This window comes from Acipenser ruthenus, chromosome 6 (assembly GCF_902713425.1).
Source record: "Acipenser ruthenus chromosome 6, fAciRut3.2 maternal haplotype, whole genome shotgun sequence".
Lineage (NCBI taxonomy): Eukaryota > Metazoa > Chordata > Actinopteri > Acipenseriformes > Acipenseridae > Acipenser > Acipenser ruthenus.
In genome coordinates this window covers 19,087,520-19,114,718 of record NC_081194.1, presented here as the reverse complement: position 1 = coordinate 19,114,718, position 27,199 = coordinate 19,087,520, and the positions used below count along the sequence as shown (strand labels likewise).

Genomic DNA, 27,199 nt, shown 5'->3' with positions numbered 1-27,199 from the left:
CATAGGATGAGATTTATGAGGGGAAAAAAAAACATGTTATGAAACTAGTAAGACACAGATATGTTGCTTGTAAAATAACTGCACTTTCTGGGATGTTTATTTCTTCTTTTGAATTCTACACAGTTGTTTTTGTTTTGTTTTGAAAATAAATATATGTGCAAGTTGTAAAACCAGTAATAATCTAGCCCACATAGTATCGTTTTTGTCCCTTTTTAAAACCGTACAGTTATGACACGGCCAAATCAATATTGCGTAAGGTGAAGAAAGTGAAAAACACACAAACCATCTGTAAGTTAATGATAAAAATATGCTGCCATCACTATGTAAGATTTAAACACATAATTATGTGTTTCTAATTTTAGTAAATAAGGGCTTATAGCAATGCCACAGTGTTTGTAATTAAACAGATTTAGAGGGCCTTTCATTTTAAGAATGTTTTTTGAACAGCACTTTGTTTTACAAACCAACAGGAGATAAGGTTTAAATATAGTTTAACTGCAAAAAAAAGAAAAAAAAAAGAAAAAAATTACTTTCATGTTGACGTTTGTTGATTTTCACTGATGAAAGTGTGGAGAATTTGGCATTTCTAAGCTCATTGAACTCCCTGAAAAAAACTAAAGCTTACTTGTAATAAAACAAAAGCTGTTAAGTCCAACACAGTAAACAAAGTTAATCATTTTAAAAGGTATTAGTTCCTGCTTTCAGTATTGTCACTAGAGTGAAGTGGTGACTGAATGGCTTGATATATAACAATGTTATGAAAATAAACACAAAAAACAAAAGTGTGAAAAGGCAAAACCTATGTTTATACAACACTGTTCTTACAACACTGTGTTTTCTGTACTGTACTGGAAAAAACGAGCAAAGCCTAGGCTACTGGTCAGAATTTTGTAAAACCTAAAATGTGGGTCACTCACTAACATGCAGCATGTTTTTGTTATGCACCTTGAGTCACTATTATCTCTTTGTAGGCCCTATCAACACTATACCTTCATGTCAGTTCGTTTTCAGAATTGCCTGAAACCTTTCCTGTAATTCAGCTTCATGCTTTTTAATGGTAAGATATTTTAAACAATCCATAACCATTGTGAATAATGTACAATACTTATCCCCCCCCCCCAAAAAAAAAAAAAAACAAAAAAAACAAAAAACAAAGTAGCCCATGTTAAGGAAATCAAAGGTGAACCAGGTAACATGGGTTTCATTTTTTTTTTTTTTGCATGATTTGGTGGCACCAAAAAAAATCTCATGAAAAATCAACCGTTATAGTATCAACCCATATACGAAATGTTGTAGGCATGAATTGTATGGGTAACATCTTTGTAAATCTACCTTGTGATACACAGTTTTGCCCCGAGGTTGCCTTGGGATTTGCTTGGCGCCCCGGGGATCCCTGGATTGACAGGGCGCGCAGTCACGTGACAGTGACCGCGCCATGTTCCCAGTGCTGAGTTGTAGTCACACAGCCGCCAGCACTTGGGAAAGTAGCAACAGGAACAAGAAGTTTGGGGCGAGCAAGTTTTTAAAACACTGCGAAAATTAGCACACAACATCCTAGGAGTATAAATGCGTGACAAGAAAACACCAACATATTTTTGCAACTAAAGAAGAGTAGTTTACAGAGCTATTTTTTAATACATTGAAAACACCAGCCGTATTTTTGCACGGTATGTGTGAAAAGAAGGCTATTAAAAATTCTGTCCCTTCCAATTGCTTTTGAGTTGCATGGTTTCTTTTGAAGGGTATGCTGTGTTTTTATTTTATTATTATTTTTTTTTAAAGTTTTTAAAGTAAACAGTACAATTTTCTGGGATTGGAAACTACACATTGAAAGATAACAGGTGAGGTTTATTTATTTATTTTTTAACATATTGTATTTTTTTTGTTTTGTTTGTTTTTACCAATCACGAAATCGAATGTTTTTCAAAAAAGGCAGACACATTAATTGGGCAAAACTTTGTACAAAACAAAACAAACTATGTGACAATTACTATGTTTTTTCTTTATTTTTTAAAAACCATTTTACTTGTTTAAATAAACTAATTGAATACTGAAAAGGAAGGTATGAATTGTAAAGCTTTTGGATAAACAGGTTCAGGGACTTTAGTACACAATCAACTCAGCTGTGACACTGCATCCAATGTATACGTTTTATATTGATCTTATTCCATCAGTATCATCTTTGTTGTTGGTGACCCAGCAATAGGCTACGCAGATGGATTTTTTATTAAACATATTAACTACAGTAGCTCACCAATGAAGATGAACGACAAGGTATCAGGGAGCTGTATATTAATTGGTGTTGCAAGTCAGAAAATTACAGTACAGACTTACAAAAAGTGTCGCGATTACCTGAGCAATAACTTTAGGTGTCCTTGGCTTAAAGTATCATTCACCAGTTTTCCAAGACAACTAGTCGATGTTGTATTTGCTTAAATTTTGAAGCGTGTTAGTTTTTCTAACAAAACAAAAATCTGATCAGAGTAGGGTTGGAAGCGAAGAAGGATACTGACTTTATCACTTCACCTTATATAAAATGTGTTGAGATATTATTTTTGACATGCAGTCATTTAGGAACTGAAATTTAGAAAGTTGTGTGTGCTTTATTAGTAAAGCGTTGGTTATATTACTGATACCGTACTACGCTCATTTAGGATTTCAACTTTGTGTACAGTAGTAGCTCAAATGTCCATATGTTTTAAAATAGTGATGACTGATAACTTTAATAATAGACGAAAGTACTTACTTGGGTCAAATCTTATGCACGTGGAATGTAAAGTTAATTTATTTAGAAAGGGAAATTAGGTGCTGTTCTGTTGCAGCACCCATGTATTTCAAGGAACCCCCTATCCCCTGCGCGCTACCCTCTACCCAACCCCTCATGTTGCAGTCTATGCAATTCAGTCCCAGGTCAATTCAATCAATTCAAGATTTTTTTCCCCCTCCATTTTAATGTTGTATTTTAGGCTCCAAAATGAGTACCAAATGATTTTTTTCAGCCTCAAAATGCCAGCCAGGGAAGCCAAACTGCAATGTTTTTTTTTAAATGCATTTGTAATGTGAAAGAGTTGAGTTTGTTTTTAAATGAATGTACAGTATATTGCAAAACAGTCAGTATTGACTGGAAAATGAAACCAGAAATTAACTTGTAAAAACTGTATTCCTATTTCATTGTTTTTTTTCCCCAACAGGTGAAAAAACATATATTACACGTGGGGATATTAATCCAAGAGAGATTGTTTGGATAAGTAAAAAGGATTACAATTTTAAAGAGGCCAAGGCTTTTTAGAATGGCCGAGGTTGGAACTCAAGATGCAAGTCTTGATGAGGCAGCCAACAACGAATTCAGCAACATCATCAAGTCCAGATCAGGTGGGTCATATATTAAACAGGTTCCATCATTCACTACAACGTATTTAAGAAATTATTAACTTTACTCCAGTTTTTAGTGCAATCATAGTTTTGGAATGTATGTTGAAGGGCACTGCTGGAACAGATTTTGCAGAATGTTTTAAAGTTTCACAAAAAAGCACATAGGCAGGAAACAGTAAGGGGAAATAGCAAAATATAAATATATAAACAATAGGGGAAACAGAGACCAGTATTAAAGAATAGTTTGTGTGCTGGAAAGAAACTGCCAGAGATGTTTCTTCTGTCAAAGTGCAAGACTTTGCAGTGCATTCTTGTTTAAAAGTGCATTATCAGACATCCCACGGTATGTGTGTGTTTTTTATATTGGAATTTGATTGTAACTCTCATATAAAGTAGAACAGAAGCAAGAAGGCAGGATTGATTGTGGTTAAAAATTGGCAACTAAATACTTGGGCCTATATTTGTCCAGATGGGCAGATCAAGCCCCTCCCTTATTTTAGTGAAACTAGGCTAGTCAGAATGTTATTGTGCATTTCCTGTGTAAAATGTGTTTGGCAATGACACCCAAGTCATTTTGCGCTATTGTTACAAACGGCTTCATCTTTGTACTTGTAAAAAGATAACAACAATAAGCAAGCCTGGGAGAATTGTAAAAATATGTGGTTGACTTCATTGTTGTGCTTGGTAAGCTACACAATGCCTCTGTGGAATTAAAAAAAAACGCTCCAACTACAGTACTGCATGTTTAAATATAGTGCAACAGCACTGTATCATTTTAGTGTGATTGTCAGCTGTGTTTTTTTTTTTTCCTCTCCCATGGATGTTGCATGTGGATTCGAAATCTCATTGTCATTTAAACATTTTGGGGTTGTCTAAACAAGAAATATGTTTCGTTTTATGCCTGTATTACTTATTGGTAGAATAATACAGCAACTGAAGCCTACAATGTAAATTGTTATATACTATTTATCTTGTGACCAATATGTTATTAGCTGTGGGCCTTTGGCATTGTCTTTTTCAAGTCTTAACAATGCAAGTTTTCCACTATATATATATATATATATATATATATATATATATATATATATATATATATCTCTATCTATCTATATATCTCTATCTATCTATATATCTCTATCTATCTATCTATCTATATATATATATATATATATATCTCTATCTATCTATATATCTCTATCTATCTATCTATCTAATATATATATATATATATATATATATATATATATATATATATATATATATATATATATATATATATATATCTATCCATTCATATTATGTATTATTTAAATATTTCATCAAGGTAAGTTCAGTTAATCAGTGTTGAAACTCAACAAAAAGTTGCAGTTATCCTGTTAAACCTTTGAAATAGCTGTGACTAATTTAAAGTGACCACATTGATTTGTTTAAGCAGCAGGAGGTTGTTTGCTAACCTGTCTCTGGCAATACCTGTCATTTTGTAAAGAAAATAATCTAGTCATAGCTACTCTACTTGGCTAGATAAGGGCTGGGACACATTTGGTTTCTGAGTTTCTGTACTTCAACAGGCTTTATTAGGACCTGGCAGCAGATTGTTGCTGGGTTTCCACCAAATCTAATTTGTGTAATTTGTGGTGTTCTTTAGCCCCTCAAACTTTTTTTTTCAGGAGGTTATTCAAGTACAGTAGGTCCTTCCAGCTGAAGTGACTGCATTCTTGGTGGGTGTTTCCCACATTTGTGAATGATAATACATAAACTAGGATACATGTGATGATGTTTTGAGTGCGTGCAAAAGAGCTGTCTAACTCTCTGTGAACTTTTGTTTGTCATGTAGGGCACAAAAATAGTTCAAGCAACTTTTAATCTATAGCTTAACTAGGTTTACATACACTTGCATATTAAATGTTTACAGAATATGATTTAATGTTAATGTAGGAATCAAAATAATATAGAATTCATGTTATTATGCAGGTCTGAAATGGCCTCTAATAATCCATTAAGATTAAGAACAGCAAATACTGCAAGATTATAATTAGGGCTTCTGATTTTTGATTTTAACCGATAAAACACCACCCAATACAAAAAAAAAAAATGGAATCGGTGTATAGCCAATAAACACTGGAAATGGTTCTCCACTGGCTATTTGTCGAGCTGAGCGAGAACCAAACCGTGAAACTCCAGCCTCACAAGACATCTGAATCCGGTTGTAAGCCGATCCAAGCCAGGGGCGGGGTTAAGGATTTTCGTCATTACCTTGCATCAGTCAGTATACTCCAGAAAGAACAACAACCAACATGGTGGGCAGCGAGTGTGATGAGAAAAAAGTACAGCCTTGGGATGCTGAGGAAGTGCAGGCTCTAGGTTCTCTGTGGGCAGATAGAAGTGTTCAAGAAGATCTGGAGTCAGAAATTAGAATTTATCCCTGAATTTCTGACGATTTGAAGCAAATGGACATAACTGAGTACGGTACACTTAACTGACACTCAAAAACACAATTCTACCAAATTTCTCATCCTTGACCTTTATTATATTTAAATTAAGAAAAAAAGTACCCAAACAAAAAACTAGAAAAAAACCACTATCCTTAAACGGGATCTCTGGCAAATCATATTTTTAAAACCTTTTTTTTTCCCTTCAACAGAACTAATTGAATTTTAGTAGGTCAATTTAATCAGTAAAATTTGTGGATTATAACGAAATTCCTAAATATATTTGCAAAGTATTGTGATAGAAGATACAGCTGTACCATTGGTCTATTCATTTTTTAACACCATTTGTTTGCACATCCTTTGACAAACTGAGTTAATTTAATAACAGTAATTAATAACAACTTTTCGTTGTTTCCTCTTTTCGTTGCATATAATGTCAGTAGCTCGGCTCTGCAGTGGAAAAGCAACCCGTGCTCCCCTAACCACACCTTGACAGGGTTCTCCTCAGGCCATTTCAGCTGGGTGGGCCGCCCGGCTGAAAAAACCCGATCCGCCCGTCTTGCAGATGCTACTGTGCCTTTAACAATAAGGACTGATTGCGCTTCTAGCAGACGAAATCACTTGCGCGTTGCTGGGTGAAAAAAAACACATGACAGCTGTGTTACATCTTGACACAACATTTAACCAATCAGAGAGTTGAAGGGGCAGGTTTTCTGTGTTAAGCACTTTGAGTGGCTGAAACGTTATAAATGACTGCTAAAATAAATAACTAATTATTTTCAAAGCAATGAATGCAGAGGGTCAAAATAAGACAGCGATCAGCGCAATCCACCGCCTAATACTATATTTGCGCCGGCTACTTTATTAAAAAAATCTTAAGATTATTTTCGGGTATTATCATTCAGTCCATTTTTTGTCGTTATTGTACTGTAAGGTGGTATATAGTACATAATAGCTATACATATGCACCAAAAAAAAAAAAAAAAGCGTATTTCTTGTGATATTGTAAAAATACGTACCCAGGTGATTGAGATATTGGGGGCTGTACGCCTTTAAGAAGAAAGGCATGATGGGATATCAGCTGTTAGCTGATATACAAATGCTTAAGTGCAGAGGTGCTGGATTATTACACTCCGGTTTCCTGCAACAGTTATGATGGTGATCAAATGTGTGTGAGTACTGTTGTGTTAAAAAAAAAATTGTAAAAATGAACAGTTGCATTCAAAACATGTAGAACAGCGAAAAACAAAAATAGACATGCATTAACAAAAGGCCCTGAAAACTTAACATAAGAAAACAATTTAAATTAAGCAATAAGTTCAATAATTAAGCTAAAAAGGAAGTGAAAAGGTTACCGTTTTTTTTGTGAACTCCAATAACCCTATGTTATCTTTCCTCAAATCGAAAAGTGCCTAAATAAGCACAGTAATTTACCATAATAAAAACAGTAATGAAAAAGAAAGTGTAGAATATAAAAAAGCGCAACCAGATATAGTCAATGAAAGACAACACTTTATTCAAATTCTTTGTCGTATTATATATTTAAGGTAAGTAAGGTATATTTAAGTTTATTTTTCCGTTAAGTGCTCCTGGCTATAATGTTCTGCCGTCCGGCTGTACAGAATTCCTAGGGAGAACCCTGCGTGAGAGCTCGGCACGACCCTGATGCGGTTTGGTTGTACAGTGGAAAAGAGGCATTGGAGACTGTGAGATTTAAAACAAGATTACCATTGGAGGAGGCTTGTTCGTGGGATTTAAAGCTGTATTACAGTTAAGATACGGAGGATTTAAAACAGAATTGCAAATTGTGGTGAAATGTAAAAAAATGCCTACACACAAAAACCCCAGAAGAATGTGCCCGTGACCATAAGGATTTTGTTGTACAAAAAGGAAAGAAGGTACAACTTAAGTGTACAAATACTGTCGAGTAACTATACATAGTTTGACAGAAAAAAACTGCCAAGCATTTTGGAAAGTAACCGAAAACAATAATTTCATAAAGTATATAAAGAGAAAGCCCCGAAAAAAAAAACAAAAAAAAAACGATTTACATAAAACTCAAATAGCTACAAATAAGCACCGAAAAATGAAATTAACAAAAACCGAAAAACAGAAACCCTAATTATAATGTGTGTGGAAACAGGTAGTTTAAAACCGCCTTTTTATAAATTAAAAAGGAGGGAATTTGAAATAAGGTAATGGTTGGTAGACTAGTTAAATTAGCACACACTCATTTTGAGCTATTATTTTGAGTTTATTTGTTTTTACAGCTGACCTGTTTCCTGGGAGCTGCATAGTTTGTGATGCATTCCATATGTTTGATTTGTGTGACGACTGGAGCCAATGATGGTTTCAGGGTCTGTTTCACAGGCAGAAATATTTTAAACCTACTGTAATGTGTTAAAAGCATTAAGTTAGAGGGACCCTGAGAGGCAGGCTTTGTTAGCAGGTGTTGTGCTGGCTGGAAACCATTGTAAATAAATGTTCAGTCCCCCCATCCTCCTTGAACTAATTCAACTACAGAAGACGACAATGAGCATACAACTCTCTTTCAATTAAAGCACTTTGATTATAATTGATTGGATTTATTTATTTTTATTTGTGGCATACTGTCTCCCCTGTTTGCTGTCCACAAACTCAGACTTGAGCTACTGTACTGTATGTTTCCATATGGTTCCTTCCTTAGGCATGCATTCCTGATTTCCCTCATTTAGGATCACTAGATACATTGACTTGCTACATTTTGACACATTCACTGTCAGTGCTGTTCAGCTGTCACCCGTTTTGCACAGGGGCTGACAATAATCATGGCTTCATACATTAGACCTTGTGAGGTTGGTTTGTTATAATGACAGTTGATGGGAGCCTAAATTGCTGTAAGGGTAAATACACAAATGTCTAATGTGGTATAAGACCTAGTTTTTCAGTTAAGTTGTAGGTGGCAGTGGGTGACCAAGCCTGTATCCCCAGCAGTAAATGATTTTAAAGTAACAGAAGAGCCAAAAAACTACTCCTTCCACACCTGTACACTGATTGATTAACATTTTCATTCAGAATTTATCTTTAAAGTCTACACAGGCATGTGAATTGAGTAGTTTTGTCATTTGTGTGTCAACTACTGGGTTTATGACAAACTACTGCAGGTGGATGTACTCTTGTCTGTGTCTGTCAGTTATACAGTAACTAGATTAACCAGATGGGTAGGTCATAAAGTGAAAAACGGGCCTCTCCAAGGGAACTGCTGAGGTGTGAGAAACAAACAAAAAAAAAAATTTAAAATCCCTGAGGTCCTCTAACAACTGCCAGATATTTGTATTTACATGGGGAGATAAGCCCATATGCGTGCACAATCTTTTAATCACATCAGTAACCCCAGGAGTATGCTTTTATCTTCTGGTTCAGGCATGAAAACAAGTAGTTTTTTTTTGTGTTTCTTAACTAAGAATCTCGGTGTGCTTGAAAGAAGTTCCCCGCTGTTGGAATGAGAGCCTGGTCCCATGGTCTGCAATATTGTACCCCCATCACTACTCGTAGCTTGCATATAATGGTAAATTTTGCTAAATGACTCACACAGTGGCTTCTTTTGGGTAGTGACAATTATTGGCTTGTTGGGGACAATTCTTAGTAAAAAAAAAAAAAAAAAAAAAAAAGGAATGCGAGTATATAGTGGGCATAATTTCCAAAAATTGTGGTATTTGTGAGACTTCTCGTGCTTTAGAGAGGTACTGTAAGTATAATCCAGGTATGGCAATAGAACGTGCAACAAGCAATGTGATTGGTCGAGCAAGGTTCTAGCTGTCCGTATATTGGATGGAGCCTAGTTGTAGCCTTCTCACATATTAGAAATCACTGCGCTGCCTCAGATTGTCTCAACTGTGGAAAATGCACATCTCAAGAGCATCTTAATAAAATACTAAGGGATTTCTATGGGAATGTAAGAAATGCTGAAGGAGAAGAATATAAAATTTCAAGCTATATTAGTCTCCGAGCTGGAACAAACTGCTATCTAAATGAAAACAAAACTGGGGAATCTGTTAATATACACACTTACCCTTAATGTCTTTTTAGTGGTGTGTAAACGTTAGGCCATATATTCGATGTATACAGACAGCCTGTTGGGCCTTATTGCACACATGTTGTGTGTAGGCTGTCACGTAATTGTATAGATGTCAAACATGATGTATTAACTTATTGTAAATCAGACAAATGAAGATAGTACTGTAAAATGAAAAACATTTTTGAATATTGGAATTAGGTGTGGCGTTCTATTTACGGGATGACATCTGTACCAGGACTGTCTGTTAAGCCTCCAAATAGCAATCGATTATTTGGACACACAAAATCGAATTGTTCAAATAAATATAGATGATTGTACTGCCCACATACATTTTCGCTCCATTCCTCAACAACATTCGCAACAAGCCTAAAGCAAGTTTAACATACTACAGGAATGTTATTAAAATATTTATTCCAATGAGTTTATGAAAAACGTCTTTTTATTCCGTGACAGCTGCAGCATCACGCATTGCATCTGTTAATACTGTACCACTTAACCATCACTATCTGTGAAACACACAATGCGGAAATCCCTGCCTAAAACAACAATAATAATAATAATAATAATAATAATAATAATAATAATAATAATAATAATAATAATAATAATAATAATAATACAAATACATTTATTTACTTACCACAACATGCCACAATTTATTTACAGGCTGTTTGCCAGGAATACAAGCCTGTCGTCCTGCTCAGGATCCAATTCGCTGCACTTTTTTGTTTGTTTACATCGAATACACAGAGGGGCGTACTTGCAAAGTATTTTCAAAACTGATTCGCTGGTAGGATGAGCCCAGCAAATCAGATGCTAGTTAACAAGAGCAGGAAAAGAAGAGCACGCCCACTGCTTGTCAGGCAGAAATACTGTAAATAGCTTAAATAATGTTATTAACTATGCGAGTTACAGCAATGTAATTATTGCATAATTTATATCTGTATATAATGAGGAGTGGAATTGATTTAAAAATCGATTTTCGATTTAATCATAGCAGCTCTAATCTGTACACAGGATGAGAGGTACTGTAATTTTGGCAAATACAGCTCTGTGATTGGTTGATTTCTGATACTTGATTTCTGATACAAGCTATTTATCCACAGAGCAGGTAAAGAGCAGACAGATTCCATGCAGTTTCTCTTTTAGAGCTTAATGTGCTCCGGCTGTTTACCCTTGCTGCAAAGACAAAATAAACCTAAAAGAAAAGCATTTTCAAAAGCTTAGGCCTAGAGACAGGAATGCTAGCAATGTAGGAACTTTACAGAACTTGGCTCTGATTAGTCCAGATAAGAACTTACTTCTTCATGTTTCGTGGCATGTTTTTGTATAGGACTCACTTTGTTGTTCTTGCTTTTCATTAAAGTTTCCAGTTTAAAACCACATTAATTGTTCACAGTATAGATTTTCATTTTCATTTTTATTATTTTTATAAAAAACTGAGCTAGGCAATTCAACAGCATACACTTAGTTGCAAGATGGACCAACATAACAGTCCAACCAAATCAGTTTTTTGTCAAGCGCCTATGGATTGGAAGCATCCAATGGATAATACTGTAGTTTGTTTTTACTTGGATGGGTTAGTTTAATTAGTAATTTGAGCAAGCATTATTTACAGTATTTTCCCTAAAATGCATGTGGTGATGGGTTTGAAGCATTTGGTGTACCATTTATCCAGGGCACCTGCTACCATATTTCCCGGCCTGTTTTGCTTGTGTGTTTGGCACTTAAAAGTAATCGCAAACCATGTTAATGTTATACGCCACGTTTTTCACAGTGGGGTCAAGGAAAGTCTAGTCTCTGTTTTGTGGGAGTTCAGATACAAAAAAAACCCCCTCTTGCCTAAAAACGAAGTAAAAGCAGTTAGTAAATATCTGAAGGAGGAACAGGTACTGTACAGGGCCGTAGTTCTTCAATGTGCTTGCTACAGTATAAAGGTGTGTACAGTAAGCACATTCTGCATGTTGTGAAGCAGGTACGGGTTTAGCAAGCAGGTTTCTCTTGTTGGTTTTTTTTTTTTTTTTTTTTTTTAAACTTTTCAAATTGTCTGCAGTTCAGACCACCAAACTCATCTCTGTGGTAACCAGGGGTGGATTTTAGCCTGTTTAGTTAGCCATGAGTAAGGATATGATTTTGTCACAGTAAAAACATATAAAAAAAAAAATCAAACAATATATCTGTTAATGCCACATAGTTTAATATGTGTGCTAAATAAACATCTCTGATGTATTTAACATGTAGTTAAATGTGTCCTAGTCAAAAGTAAACATTTTATTTGTTTATTTATTTAACAGTACCCTTTCAAACAAGCGTAAAAGGAATCTACTTACCTTTTCATTTAACATACATTTTTTGTCAGACGTACAGTATATGCAGCGTGACTAACATGATTCACGCAGGATTCCTATGGAAGACCGTCTGGGTCACAAATGCGTTATTTAGTACGCGTTTCAAATATTTAGTACACTTATTGATTTGGACCAGTCAGTCTATATATAAAATACTACGTGTTATAAATAAATGTAAATTACAATCGTAATTTGCAGCGTAATTACAAGAGGAGCTAGTCACCTTCAGGATAACATCTTTTTAATTTCAGATTATTATTATTATTATTATTATTATTATTATTATTATTATTATTATTATTATTATTATTGTTATTATTATTTAGCAGATGCTTTTATCCAAAGCGACTTACAGAAATTAAACTACAAGCAATGTTACAGATTGCAAAATATTATACAATATTACATGCAATAAAAATGCAAAACAAACACACATATATATACAATATGTACAACATAAATATAAATAAAGGAAATACAGAAAGGTACTGTATATAAATAGGAATTTACAAATAAAGGTTGAAATAAGTGGGTTTTGAGAAGCCAGCGAAAAGCAATAAAAACCTGAACAGTCATGAGGATAACCGATAGCTGGTCCAATGAAATGCGCTTAAAAAAAATCAAGAACAAGGAAAATTGAAAATCATGTCGGCAAGAGATTCTTCTACGGTGCAAATATAGAGTGCAGCCGACATCTTGAGACAGACAGTGTTGACCGTGATGTGGTTCAGTTTGTATTAACAATGTACACAAAATTTATTTCAGTTTTGAACTTAAATATTGATTTATCATAGCTAATATTAGATTCAATGTCAGATCTTTCAACACTTGTTTAAAATGACATATTAGTTGCAGTGGGGTTACCACTGAAATAAAGCGATTTCTAACACTCTCAAACCGTCTGCTGATGCTCGTCTCGGACGGTCACAATAAAATCCCAGTTTATCTAATAAAATAATCAATGTAGTTAAAATGCACAAGCTTACAGTAATACTAATAGAGGCCAATTGTATTTTGAATAATTTCATATTGATATTCAGTGGTGCATTGTTTTTTTTGTCATCTATGATTAAAATATATATAGCAGTGACAAATATGATTTTTTGTTTAAACATATATTCTCATCTCTACCACATATACAGTATGCCTGATGCTGTTGCAACTTACATAATATGAAAGGAAATGTTGTGACCTTTCATTTGATATGTTACATGCATGCAGTACAAACTATCCAGTAGTTAAACATACATAAATGAAAACGGTGAAAAACAGGCGGACCTAGGGCTGTAAAGTGTGTAAAGAGTTTAAAAAAAAAGAAATGGAGCGCTGGTCTTGAAGAAAAGCACCTTTTTCTTCGGCTGCATGCAAAAACTTCACGTCAGGTAATGGCAAAAGCAATGGAGAGTGCTCTGTCTCACAGTGATGAACAGCTGTTAGGTCTCCTGAAAGCAGCTTATTTTAAAGCAACACCAGTGTGAATGATGATGCAGTAAAATATATATATAGTTTGTTATATGCAAAAGTGCCAGTTTTTTGCCATTCCCCCCTAAAATTTTGGAATCCCCCCCCTCCCATTGGCTGCAGCATAGGGGGGAAATCCCCCCAGAGCAAAAAAATGAAATTCAAGCCCTGATGATAAAAACGTACATTTTATAAACATTAGCCTAGTACCTGTCACAAATGGTGCAGAGAATGTTTACAGGGACAAATGCTATGTTGTGGTTTTGTACAGAATGTTTGAGAAATAGAATTGCCCTGGTTGTGAAATACATTTTGCATAAAAATATGAACCAATGAACTAAATGTCCTTTTTAATGTAGACTTAAAATATAGACACTGAGTTTCCAATAGGCCACACCTACAGTACATGTGGTGATGTCTTTTGTGACTAGAAGAAATTAGCCTAAACTTTCTCAAGGTTACTGACTACAAGATACCTAATAGTGATTAGCAAAAGGCATTTTGCAAACCCTTTCACGAGAGGTTTGTCTAGGTTTGGCATCCTAAATATGTTTATCATGACCACACCTCTCCAAGGAAAAGAATAATGCTGATGAACCAGAAAAATACCAGTAGCATTCCAACAGGGTGTATTTAAAATAGAAAAAAAAGTTACCTCTGCAGGCTGGCAATACCTACATAGAGTACTTAATTGTACTGAAACGTGGTACTTTTAAGGACATGGGGCCAAATATTCAAACGCCTTGCATGTGTCGCAAGGGGAATTGTAGAGATGTTTTTCCGCAAGTCCTTTTTGCGAAAAAAGTTGCGCTTTTGAGTGAGATTCAAAATAGATGCTGCGTTGGAAAAAATAGGTTTGCGAGTTGTTCTCTCGCAAGTGCTTTTCCCTCAGATTTGGGCGAGGTGTCATGAATAGTCCCGTAAGTTCACCACTACAAGCTAATTCAAAATTACTGTGTTGCATGGAAATCACTTAAGACTGGTTACACTCCTCTTAATTATTTCACAGGATGTATTTCAGGACAATCTCTGTTTCTAGGTAAAGAGTGAACATGGCTTGCAGACAGCTATATTTGCAAATGCTAGCAGAGCAACAGAAAAAGAGTTAATATCGTGCTGGCAGAATATACAGACAACGTATAACATTCCTTGACTTCTCTACTGAAGAAGTCCTTAGTTGATTTATACTTTGATTAAACATAATAACAATTTGGTATATTTCCAACTCAAACATTTTATTTATTTATTTATTTATTTATTTATTTATTTATTACATTTAGTGGTCACAAATTATTTTTATTGTTTTCTCCCCAGTTTAGTACTGTCCAATTATTTTTAGGCTCAGCCCACCACTACCACTTCTGCGGTGACTCAGAAGCCCGTGCTGTCAGCCACCCGCTTCTTTACACGCTGCAGACTCACAATGCAGCCACCCAGAGCTAGTGTCAGAGGACAACACAGCCCTGGGCAGCTTACAGGCAAGCCTGAAGGCGCCCGGCCAGACCACAGGGGTCGCTGGTGCGCGGTGAGCCAAGGACACCCTGGCCGACCTAGCCCTCCCTCCCCCCGGACGGCACTCAGCCAATTGAACGCCAATTGAAACAATGTATCAATGATCTTGCTTTTCACACTGATCTGTGAGCAAAGGACTGAGTTCATTTGGATGGTCCTTTTCCATTTTTTAGCACCAAGCTCATTTGTGTTCACAATGCAGTTTGCAGTGCACTTGGTTTGTTTATGTGGTCTGTGAAATGGATGTTTACAATATCCTACAAGTATCTTGAAAGATGGCAGCTATTGGAGTATTGCTTCAGTTTTTAATAGCATGATATTTAATAGCTGAAAAAAACGGAAAGGAACCAAAAAAAAAAGAACTAATTCGGTCCGATTGGTCGCAGATAAGTGTGAACAGCAAGCCCATCCTAATAGTTTGTTAACTATGTGCAAAAGGACAGAGTCCAGCAGTTGTTCACATTGAGGTTTGACAAATGGACCAAGACCACCTCTTTAAGTGGACTCGGTAAGGTTTGTTTCCCAAGTGGACTTCGTTGTTCACAATTAACACCAAACCTTCCCGAACCGTACAGAATACAGACCAAAACCTCTAAACGGACCCAGTGTGAACACAGTCTAAGTTGACTTGACTTTCTTTTTAAAGAAGGGTGATTTTTAGGTTGTTTGGTTATTGGGTCATTAAATTTTATTCATCGCGGGGGCTCCCGAGTGGCGCATCCAGGAAAAGCACTTGCGTAGAGTGCAGGATGCGCCCTATAGTCTGGACGTCGCGAGTTCGAGTCCGGGCTATTCCTTTGCCGACCGAGGACAGGAGCTCCCAGGGGGTGGCGCTCAATTGGCCGAGCGTTGCCTGGGGGGGAGGGAGGGTTAGGTCGGCCAGGGTGTCCTTGGCTCACCGCACACCAGCGACCCCTGTAGTCTGGCCAGGCGCCTGCGGGCTTGCTGTAAGCTGCCCGAGAGCTGCGTTGTCCTCCGACGCTGTAGCTCTTGGGTGGCTGCATGGTGAGTCCGCAGTGTGAAAAAAAGCGGTCGGCTGACGGCACACGCTTCGGAGGACAGTGTGTGTTTGTCTTCACCCTCCCGAGTCAGCGCAGGGGTGGTAGCGGTGAGCTGAGCATAATAAAATAATTGGACATTCCAAATTGGGAGAAAATAATACAAAATAATTGGCAACGACTAAATTAAAAAAAAAAAAAAAAAGAAATTTTATTCATCGCTAACAGCTGGGTTCAGCAAGCTGTTTTCAAGAGAATTCCTCCAAATTCAAGTCTGACTCAAGTGGATTTTGATTTGAAAGTCAGCGGTTCAGTTCAAAACCTAGAACTGTAACACTCAAACTTCTGATCTTTTGCTCCAGTGAAGCTGCAATTTTAAGCAACCCAGTCTGTGTACAGTAACTCGTGACCCACATAATGTGTCACAAATTACCATTTTGAGAAACCTGGTCACAAAAATGTTGTCCACTTGAGCTGAAATTGGTTAAACTAGAAATTCTACCAAAAGAGGAATTTTGAAAATTAAATTAATGTTTCGGTTTATCACTGTCATATTGTGTAAACTGTGGATCTGTAAGCCCCACCCTTGTTGTGGCACCTCTGCCTGCCCGAAGGTGTAGTCTAGCACAGCCACATCTGCTTGGAGAGAAGATAACAACAAAAAATAAAAATAATCTCCGGTGCCATTTACCTTAATCTGAACAGAAAGTATGAACTGAACACGTATAATGTCTACGAGGCAAATGCTAAGATGCTGTTTTCTGATTAGCAGCGCATCTTTAAAGCCTGTTCTGCTGATCTGACGATTTGGTGGAATAGACCAGCTTCAGTGGGGCCTTGCTTCCTGGTTTGTCTGGGAGGAGCATGCCTGTCCTATATTTTTCTTGCAGCTATAGCTGGGCTATTTGGCGGCCTTTCTTTCCATTGCTGTATGAACTAGGCAGGCCGCCAGTGGTTGGGTATAATGGAGCCAGTGGCATGTACAAAATGTGATTACTACTGTCAACACCGGGGTGAATAAAGGGAGCGCATACCTCAGACAGATAGTTACTAAGTGAATGAACTATTGAATCAAGGAATAGGAATGAGGCCATCTTCATGGAGGTGGTTTGTGGTCCAAGTGTGGGCTGTGGCATTCTGGGGGTTTTCAATCAACTGCTTTATTAGATTTAGTCAGTATAATAATAAAGGTCTGACTCAGATATTCCTAATGGCCAGCTGTGGGTTTTAATGAAATAATTTGGAACATATTTAATGAAGTACTTCTTGGATCGCAGTAGGACCTCCTCTTCCAATATCTCCAAAGCAGCTTCCTATTGTTACCTTGGTTTCTGGGCAACAGCCAATATCTATTGCAACTGGGGGTACATTTTTTAAAACCCAAATGTTCCGTTCAGTTGTGAAGTTGCATCTGGAAACAAACCAACCAAAAAGACAAAACCATTTTATAAGCTCTCAAATTATTTTACTTCATTTTGACCAGAAATAACCCCACTTTCTCAGCTTGGAAGTTTAACTTATTTGTGATTTGCTGTACTGTACTTTTCCAACAAATTGTAACTGAAATATACAATGGCACTCAAGTGCGACCTACTTTGATAGTTATATGTTAAAAGTGAATTCATCACATTTGTCTGTATTACAATAAATGCTGTTAAGAAGGCTCCCTGCTTTGCTCCCTGTTATGATGTGTTAGTTAAATCTGTTTCATACGGATACAGTATTCTGACTTTTATCATCCCCACAGCTGATCATAGAATTACTTTAAAAATACAGCAGAGAAGGCTTGGCTGTTCCTACCTCTGCCAATAACAACCTGTTGGGAATGGAAATGTTTGTCTGCACCGGATGGGTGTTTGGTATTTACAGGACTGTATCGGATCCAGGGAATAATGTGCAGGAAAAATGTACTTTCAGTCTTCCCTTTCCTTCCAAAAAAAAAGGAAGCACAATGACTAACCGCTAAAAGTCATTTCCACCCTCACGTCTCACTGGTCATTTTGTTTGATGTTTTCTACTATACAGTACAGTGTAGAACGTCTAAGTAGTTCGGAATGTGTCAGAATTTGCAGTAGTTTCAGTAGTTCTGTGAACACGCTTGTTGTTATTTGTTTATTCAGCAGACACCTTTATCCAAGGTGACTTACAGAGACTAGGGTGTGTGAACTATGCATCAGCTGCAGAGTCACTTACAACTACGTCTCACCCGAAAGACTTAGCACAAGGAGGTTAAGTGACTTGCTCAGGGTCACACAATGAGTCAGTGGCTGAGGTGGGATTTGAATTGGGGACCTCCTGGTTACAAGCCCTTTTCTTTAACCACTGGACCACACAGCCTCTACAGCATCATACACTGCATCCTGCAGCCTTTTACATCTGCTTCCTTGTCATTTTTTTGTTTTGTTTTTTTGGCCTGTTGTAAACATCATTTAAAGTGAACTTTAACAAATGGTTGCCATTGACATAACAACTAACCTACTGTATAGCAAGTGAATAAAAAAACAAAACAAAACTGTTCACTATGTATGTTTGTATGTGTCTGTGTGTTTGTCTTATGTATATTATATACCTTTAAGGCTTCAGGGGCTGATTGTCTCTTCCCAAATATGCCCAAGTTAAGACGAATGTGCATAACATATACAGACTTCAATTTTCCACACCCCGATTACATGGCAAGATCTGTGACTCTAACAACTATATAAACTGTTGTGCTTTTGATTTGTCGTTGGACTTCAATGCATTATTAAGCTCAACGCTCTTTGAGTTTTAATTTTTCCACCTTTCATGCATATATTAACATTTTTACAGGACTGTATATTAGTTTGGTACAGAGTAGTGAATCATTATAGTTGTATTTATACTACCTGTACAGGTAGTGAATCATTATACTACATTTATATATTATTTACATTAATATTATAATAAGGACGCTGCTGATCATTTGAGATTCTTGCTGGACTGATCATCTGTACGCTTATTATTATTATTTATTTCTTAGCAGACACCCTTATCCAGGGCGACTTACAATTGTTACAAGATATCACCTATTTTTTACATACAATTACCCATTTATACAGTTGGGTTTTTACTGGAGCAATCTAGGTAAAGTACCTTGCTCAAGGGTAAATAATCTTGGTTTAAAAACAACACAAACTGCAGTATCTTAAGAAGACCTACTGCCATCTACAGGTGTGTGTTGGGCCATCAATGAATGTGTCTGAAACACACTGGTTTTACTGGTGTTTTGTGGTCTCTTGAGGCCAGTTGTCCTGTTGATTTAGTCTTTTTTTTGACATGCTCTTTCTTTATTTAATCTCAAATCAGTTTGCCACCTCAATCTTGTCACTTCTGTATTCAGAAACATGTTTGTGCTGGTTGAGGTTGCACATTTCCGTGATGATTTTTAATGTGGTTATTGTGGCATGAAGACTCGGTTATCTGAACGTTTAGTAAATTTCTCCCATCATACACTGCATCCTGTAGCCTTTTACATCCGCTTCCTTCTCAATTTTTTTTGTTTTGTTTTTTTTTGGCCTGTTGTAAACATAATTTAAAATGAACTTTAACAAATGGTTGCCATGGAAAAAATATCGACTTTCAAAGCTGAAGAAAGTGCAGCCTCCTCCTCCTGTTTTGGGTAAGTGTACAGAAGGTGAACTTTTGTAGAAGGGAGCTGGTCAGTGTTTTGGGTATCAAGTGCTGTGTAGTTTGTGGGCCTTCCTGTATCTACTGTAAATACATTATTTGATAAATAAATTATGTATTTGAACAGGACAGTCATGGTTTCCTATGATTGAAATACCGTTTAGCCTACAGTACATGGAGATAGTTCCTCACACCTATCATTTAACTGTACAGTAATTCTGTCTAAGATTCCTAATCCCACTCATTTTATTTAATGCACGTAGGTCAATACAGTGCTTGTTCAAACTTCACAAACACAAATGAGACGCATCTGTTTTGAGATTATTTGAGACCGATGGGATGAAGCAGACAACTCCTTATGCCTAACACAGGTTATTTAGATTTTTACTGTAGGCTTATAGTGCACTTTTATACTGTAAGAAAACAGTATGCCCAAATATCATATGAAAACAAGGCATACAGTGATAACTACAGTAACTATTGTAGTCTTTCTTGGTAAGTTGCTGGAAAGTTCATTTTATTGCTTGTTTAATAGATTAATGTATAATTTATAAAATAGGGACCTTACTGTACTGTAATAGCACAGGTGGAGCTGAGGCTTTTGCATGTTTAAACATGGCCTTGGAGCAGGTTATCTTTTAAAAGAATGGCTTGTCTCTAAAAGAGAACTTGTAGAATCTTGTTGTTTGTCTCTAGGACTGCAGGACAAGCCCAGCAGACAAGCTGGACAGTGGAGCTTTTCTGTCTGCCCTGCGTTGCTCCAAGCTGTTGCTTTACGGTCTCTGAGTAATATAGCTGGATATTTTGACTGTGTCAAGTGAGTTTGGAAATAAGACTGCAAGTGGTTTCTTGCATTTATTAAACATGTGCTTGACTGAAATGTAAATGTACTGTAGTTCAGACCAGTTACAGTACTTAAAATAAAGCTGGGGTTTAATAGTGCTAGAGACGCAATCATTTTATATTGAGTAACTATTGTTTTGATTAAAAAAAACAAAACAAAAAAAACACTAACAAAAAATTAACCAAAAGAATATTCTGTCGTTAATAGCAAACATTTTGTCTTGGCTTAAGGGGAAACGATGGCTTTATGCTGTGTGTATTTTTACTGTAACCAAATACAGTACATCTCATTATAGAATACAGTATATTATTCTAAACAATGAGATATGGTTGGATGGTTAAATACATTTCATGTTTTGATTTACAGTACCGTGCATGACCACCAATTAGTTGAAGTATTTTACAATATTTACATTAGGTTTATAATATTGTTTACAATGTCCAAGCTTTGAAATGCTTTAAGAGGATATTGTATACACCATGCCAAACTGCCTCTGATTTATTGTCATGATTGTTTACTTTAATAATAGGTTACTGTACTCACCACTGTACAGCTGAAATGGTGACGGGTTTGCAGATTTGTCTCGCTTGTCAAACCTAACAATTCAGTCAGGCTGTGAGATAATAGATTTACATTGCCATTTGACAGTTATTGTCTAATGTTTATACTCTACTATGTGGAGTCTACTGATTTTTATTTTTTTTTCCTTCATTGTAGTTCATTTCTTTGACAGCACAGTTAGTGCTTTAAAAGCATTGTATTTGTTGTGACATTTTGAGTAACAATATAGAACATCACATAGCAGGGGGTAGGTAAAGTTATGTCCTACAAAAATAAAAATGGCTTCATTTTAAAGTTATTCCTCACTACAGTCTTCATTTGTGTGATTTATAATATGTTAATGCGTCGTGTGTACGGTGTCTCATTGTTCAGTATAAGAAATGGCACTTCGCAAGGTTTCAGTTTCAGCGCGGTTTGTACAGCAAGAAGCTAAATGTTTGTTTAGAATGCTTCACCAGGATTGTGATGAGAATGTGTAGGATAGGTTTGACTTGTGTTTTTTTATTTTTTATTTCCTCATTGTAAAATGTGGAATGTTATGCAGCTTTCCCTCGAGAGTACAGTACTGTAAATATTAGACAACAGCTGCTCTGGTCATTATCATATAGGCCAGCAGGGTTTGAATTTCATTTTTGTGCGCTGGGGGGGGATTTCCCCCCCTATGCTGCAGTCACTGGGGGGAGGGGGGACTCCAAAATTTTCGGGGGGAATTGCAAAAAAAAAAGCACTTTTGCATATAAAAAAAACCATATATATATTTTACTGCATCATCATTCACACTGGTGTTGCTTTAAAATAAGTTGCTTTCAGGAGACCTAACAGCTGTTCATCACTGTGAGACAGAGTACTCTCCATTGCTTTTGCCATTGCCTGACGTGAAGTTTTTGCATGCAGCAGAAGAAAAAGGTGCTTTTCTTTTAAACCAGCGCTCCATTTTTTTTTTTTTTTAACTCTTTACACTCAGCCCTATTTCTGCCATTTTTTCACTGTTTTCATTTATGTATGGATAGTTTGTACTGCATGCATGTAACATATCACTACTGGATAGTTTGTGCTGCATGCATGTAACATATCAAATGAAAGGCCACAAAATGTCCTTTCATATTATGTAAGTTGCAACAGGATCAGACATACTATGTGGTAGAGTTGAGAATGTATGTAAAAAAAACAAAAAACAAACAAAAAAAAAACACTTTTCCAAAAAAATGTTTGGTCACTGCTATATATATTGTAATCATAGATGGCTAAAAAACAAACAAAAAAACACTGCACCATTGAACCTCAATATGAAATGAACATAGAGGGGGGGGGGGAGCTGAGCTGAGCTGAGCTTCTAAGCTTTCCAACGATACCGCCCCTTTCAGTCTAGCTGCTACAATGACGGAGCAATAGACTCGAAACAAAACCTAAGCTGTGAACTCTGTCACATAATGAGAGGCTTAACTTCAGACAGTCGTAGTTCCGGCTAGGAGTACCGCATACACACACTGAATACGTCTTTGGAAAGCCCTGAGTCTGTACTTTTAAACAAGTACAGACTCAGGGCTTTCCAAAGGCGTACTCAGTGTGTGTATGCGGTGCCTGAGTAATATGTGCGTAACCTTCGGTGTGCTGACCCCCAGATTGAATGGGGCTGAGTTAAGAGTTAAAGTGAAAGTCACTGCTTGCAAAACAACACCTAGATGTTTTTTTGTATTGTATTTTATTTTCTTTCTTCAAAACTGTTTACTTATACTGCAGTGTACTAAGTTTCTATAATGATTAAAGATAGCGGCCGAGAATCACGTACGAGAGAATAAGGTCTTGGGGCACTTAAAATATCCAGCACTACTTTTATTTATTTATTTATTTTAACCAGAACTACTCAGAATGCGGCTCATAGTGCTTTCGTCACTGGCTCCCACTTCCTTAGAGATTGTTGTAGCGTTTCAGGCATTCTGAATTGGGAGAAAAATACAGTAGCTTAGTGTCTCTGCAGGATTTTCCCGCACTAAAAGTTGCAGGTATGCGGGAGCAACTTGGAAAATGTGCGATTCCGGCAATCCCGTGCTGAAATTCAAGCCCTAGGCTAGTATGCAACAGTCTGTCTGACAGGCTGTTTGACATGGGCCTATCAGCTTGTGAATTTTCATTTCTGTTTCCAAGAATGTACACTGTCTTTGATAAAGCACCATTGAAGATTCGTGTTCTTTTAAGAAATCGCTGTCAGCAGTAAAAAGTGCATGCTAACTTACAAATTGTACTTTGATTTGGAGGTCCACTCTATTCTTATTTTCTACAGAATGGCAACTTCTCCTTACTTATCCCATGTTTGCATGAATAACTGTTAATTATTTGATTTTTTTGGATGTAGGCCTATTTTCTTTTTGAAACATTTAAAATGAACGTATATGGGTGATGATGAGTAATGATTTCTGTTAGAGTACGTTTCAATAGTGTAGCAAGACTTTGAACAATTTTCACAACTTGAAATGATTATGCTACAGGGCCAGTTTCTATTTTACAGCGGTCGTAAAATTGCCTGTGAAATGTATCTTTGTGTGGAGCAGCAGCAGTCTGGCTCCGGGGTGTGAAACTTTTTATTATTTTTATTTAGCAAGCAGAGCGCCCATGTTGAGTACTGTACATCCTTTGCAAAACCATATTTTTTTTAATAAACTACATGGTTACATGGAGTTGGTTTATAAAATCCATCCATGACGTGTACAGGTCTAAAAAAATGGTGCATACAGTATGTTCCCTTTTTTAAATGTTCCCTTATACTGCAAGACATTTGAAACTAGTTAACCCAAGGTAGTCTTTCTGTAAAGCTACTTAGTGCTGAAAGAGTTAAACATTTTAAATTGACTTATAATGCAGGCAAAAAGCCTTCCTTCAGTTTATCTGCACTGTCGTTTCTAGACAAAGACAAAGTCAAGCAGACCAGCTCTTTAAACAACCATTGTAAAGCATGACCTTGAGTGACCCATGGATTTCAGTTCTTTGCACATATTTAGGAAGTGACATGTGACTCTGATTTTGGTTCAGCTGAATAACACCAGTTCAAATCCATTTTCTTTTTTTTATATTCATTTTGAATGTAGGGCAGCGAAGAGAAAGGAGGATCCTGTCTGGCTCCTTCCTTAGCTCTAAACTAAGGCCAAATAAAAATATGTGTGGTTCCGGTTACCCGACCTAACCAATTTTTTCCACCCGACCCTAAATATTTTTTGTTGATAACGGGCTACATTTTTCGATATCAATCTGAAAAATTGATCAGTGTGCGCAGCCTCGCTATCGCTCATGTGATTTTCCAGAAACCTCACCCAAACAAGATCTTCAGTTTCAGATTATTATTATTATTATTATTATTATTATTATTATTATTATTATTATTATTATTATTTATTTCTTAGCAGACGCCCTTATCCAGGGCGACTTACAATCGTAAGCAAATACATTTCAAGTGTAAATTGTCGCCGTCTGAGTATCGCCAAGTACCGGTAGTTTTGTAAAATAGTTGTTTGAAAAATGCAACCATATACTAGAAAAAAAAATACTGCATTACAGAATTCTAACAAAATGTTCAGATCAGCTGAATAACTTTTGAAAAGTCTTCATGGTTGCCATAAATAAACACATTTTTTTGTGACAGAAATGGCATATAATTATATAGAAAGTCTTGATGCTTCAGCTAAAAAGAGATACGAGGCCAAATTGTGGTTGGTTTGGATTGAAAAATGTCCGTACAAGCTGCTAGCAACTGTGTGGAGTGATGATCCTGAGGGTTGGCCAGACCATCAGTGGGGCGACAAAGTACACTATCTGGTCGAGGGCACAGGTTAGAATGCTGAAAACTTTATATTTTCATTACACATGTTGTCTAGGCTTGCTCTGAACAAGATTAGTGATTTGTAGTGTATGAAACATTTTTGTTCTATTATTGTTCTCACTATTGTTGTTCAATAAACGTTGCTTATTTTGTCTACATTTATTCCTGTATCTTTTACAGTACATTCACAAATATATGTCCTGCTGCTGATTAGCTTAGATTAGTTATCGTACAATGAATACGATTATGCTATGTACAGAGTACTGGGGTGAGAATTGGCCCGGGCTAATGTTCACCCTCCCAGAAGATTACTGGGGTGACAGAAATCACCCGGGGTGAGAATTAGCCTGTAACACCGGCACTGCTACTGACAGCGCCGAGCCACTGAATGCCCAGTGTCAAGAGGCTTATGCAAGTGTGTGCAAATAAATACATTAAATGTGGATATGTTGTTTAATCGTAATTAAACCTTATGCATATGTATACGTGTTTATGTATCAATCAATCCGTACATAATACCCCTAACTCTGATATTGAAAACCACGAGCCAAATTTGAACAGATTGTGACTCATTTGTATCCTATAGCATAAAACAAGGCAGGCGGAAAGTTTATTAATGAAGATGTACCCTCAAAATGAGACTGAGCCAGCTGTAAGGTGGAGCAAGGGGAGATGGTGGGAGAACAGTGTAAACTGTAAACTGTCACTTGCTACTTTTACCAGCTCACACTGCTTATTTGGGAAATAAAAAAATAAAATTAAAAGTTTTACCCACCTACCTACCCTATTTTTTTTTTTTCTAGCGTAACCAGAACCACATATATTTTTTTTATTTGGCCCAAGCAATAAACCACATGCATTCAGTGCCAGTTTACATTTCAAATGGGGCCAAGCCACACCAGATTGAAAGCTGCTTAAGTATCTTAGGGAGTGCACTGCTACATTTTTTCTTAGTTAGCTCTGCGTTAAAACAAACATGTTGGGTGTGGGGCTGTGTGAGCATTATTGTGTGTTGTAAAGAGGATATCTTAGACACAGCACTGTTTTAAACAAACATTTATTTCTTTGTTTATAGAGGTGTTTACATCTTAGTTAACATTAGTAATGTTATTTACCAAATGAAGTGTAGAATACTCACACACATGGTTGAATTGGGTACTGTAGCACATGGGTGTGTGCTGGGAGGGAGTTTACTTACGTGCTGTGTAAATTACACCAAAGAATAGATTTATTTCAAACAGAGTGCAATCACACTTTCTTTTAACTTTTTTTGAAGTAAAACTTTGAAAATCAGAAGCCCTAATTATAGATTTGAAACATTAGGATTATACAGTACAATAGACAATTTTTGTGGTGCTTCTCTTATGGTACTGTAGAATCAGTTGGAAATGCATATTTTATAGTATTGCACTGTACAAGACTTCTAACTCAATGTGCAGGGTTTTCAAAATAAGCTGGTGACCGGCACGATCCACCGTCTAAAACGATATTTGCGCCGGCTACTTTTATTTGAAAATATACTATTTTTGGGTACTGTACCCCCAAAAAAGTGTTTCTTTTGTTATGATATATTGGGGGGGAGTTATGTCATGTATAGAGGCTGTACTCCTTTTAAGAAGAAAGGCATGCTGGGATATCAGCTGAGCCCTTGTCATTTAACGACAGAAGGCGAATTGGAGGGGGAGATCTGAGGAGGAAGAAGAGAGTTTGGCACCGTGCCAAACTTTAAAAATAAATCTGGGACTCCTGTACTTAGTACCAATAGGCAATGTAACATTTGTTGAAGTTTATCTTTATTATGAAAAGCTATTTTATTAAGGTTAATGTTTAATATTTGTTATTATACAGACACGAAACATAAGTGCATTGTCCTTGCTTTAAGTATATTTCAAAATCTTGACAAACCGTGCACGTCATGGGGAAAAAAAATGGTATTTGTGATGTGTATCTTAAATTAAGAAACGCCTTTATTGTTTACGTTTTCGTTGTGTTTTATTGAAAATGAAATCTGCTTTTAAAATATGCGGTTGGTGTTGTGCTTGTTTTTGTCTTGCGTGTTGGAACTATAGACCATCAAAATGCAGGTTTCGCATGTCATGTGGTGTCAGTTACACAACCAAAAAATCGTAATTTACTCAAAGTGCTGTGCTTATTTAAATTA

The 27,199-nt window shown here is 36.5% G+C and overlaps 1 protein-coding gene across 7 annotated transcripts in view; it reads left to right on the top strand.

The window, feature by feature from the left end:
• The first annotated feature begins 1,350 nt into the window (after positions 1–1,350).
• The window catches only part of LOC117411380 (utrophin-like), a 236,303-nt gene continuing 210,454 nt past the window's right edge, over positions 1,351–27,199 (top strand). For all 7 annotated transcript variants that reach the window (XM_034018793.3, XM_034018795.3, XM_059025174.1 and 4 more), the window contains exons 1-2: positions 1,351–1,841; positions 3,192–3,372. In XM_034018793.3, the coding sequence (XP_033874684.3) occupies positions 3,291–3,372 (82 nt within the window). In that variant the 5' untranslated portion in view covers positions 1,351–1,841; positions 3,192–3,290. The remainder of the gene's footprint in view (positions 1,842–3,191; positions 3,373–27,199) is intronic.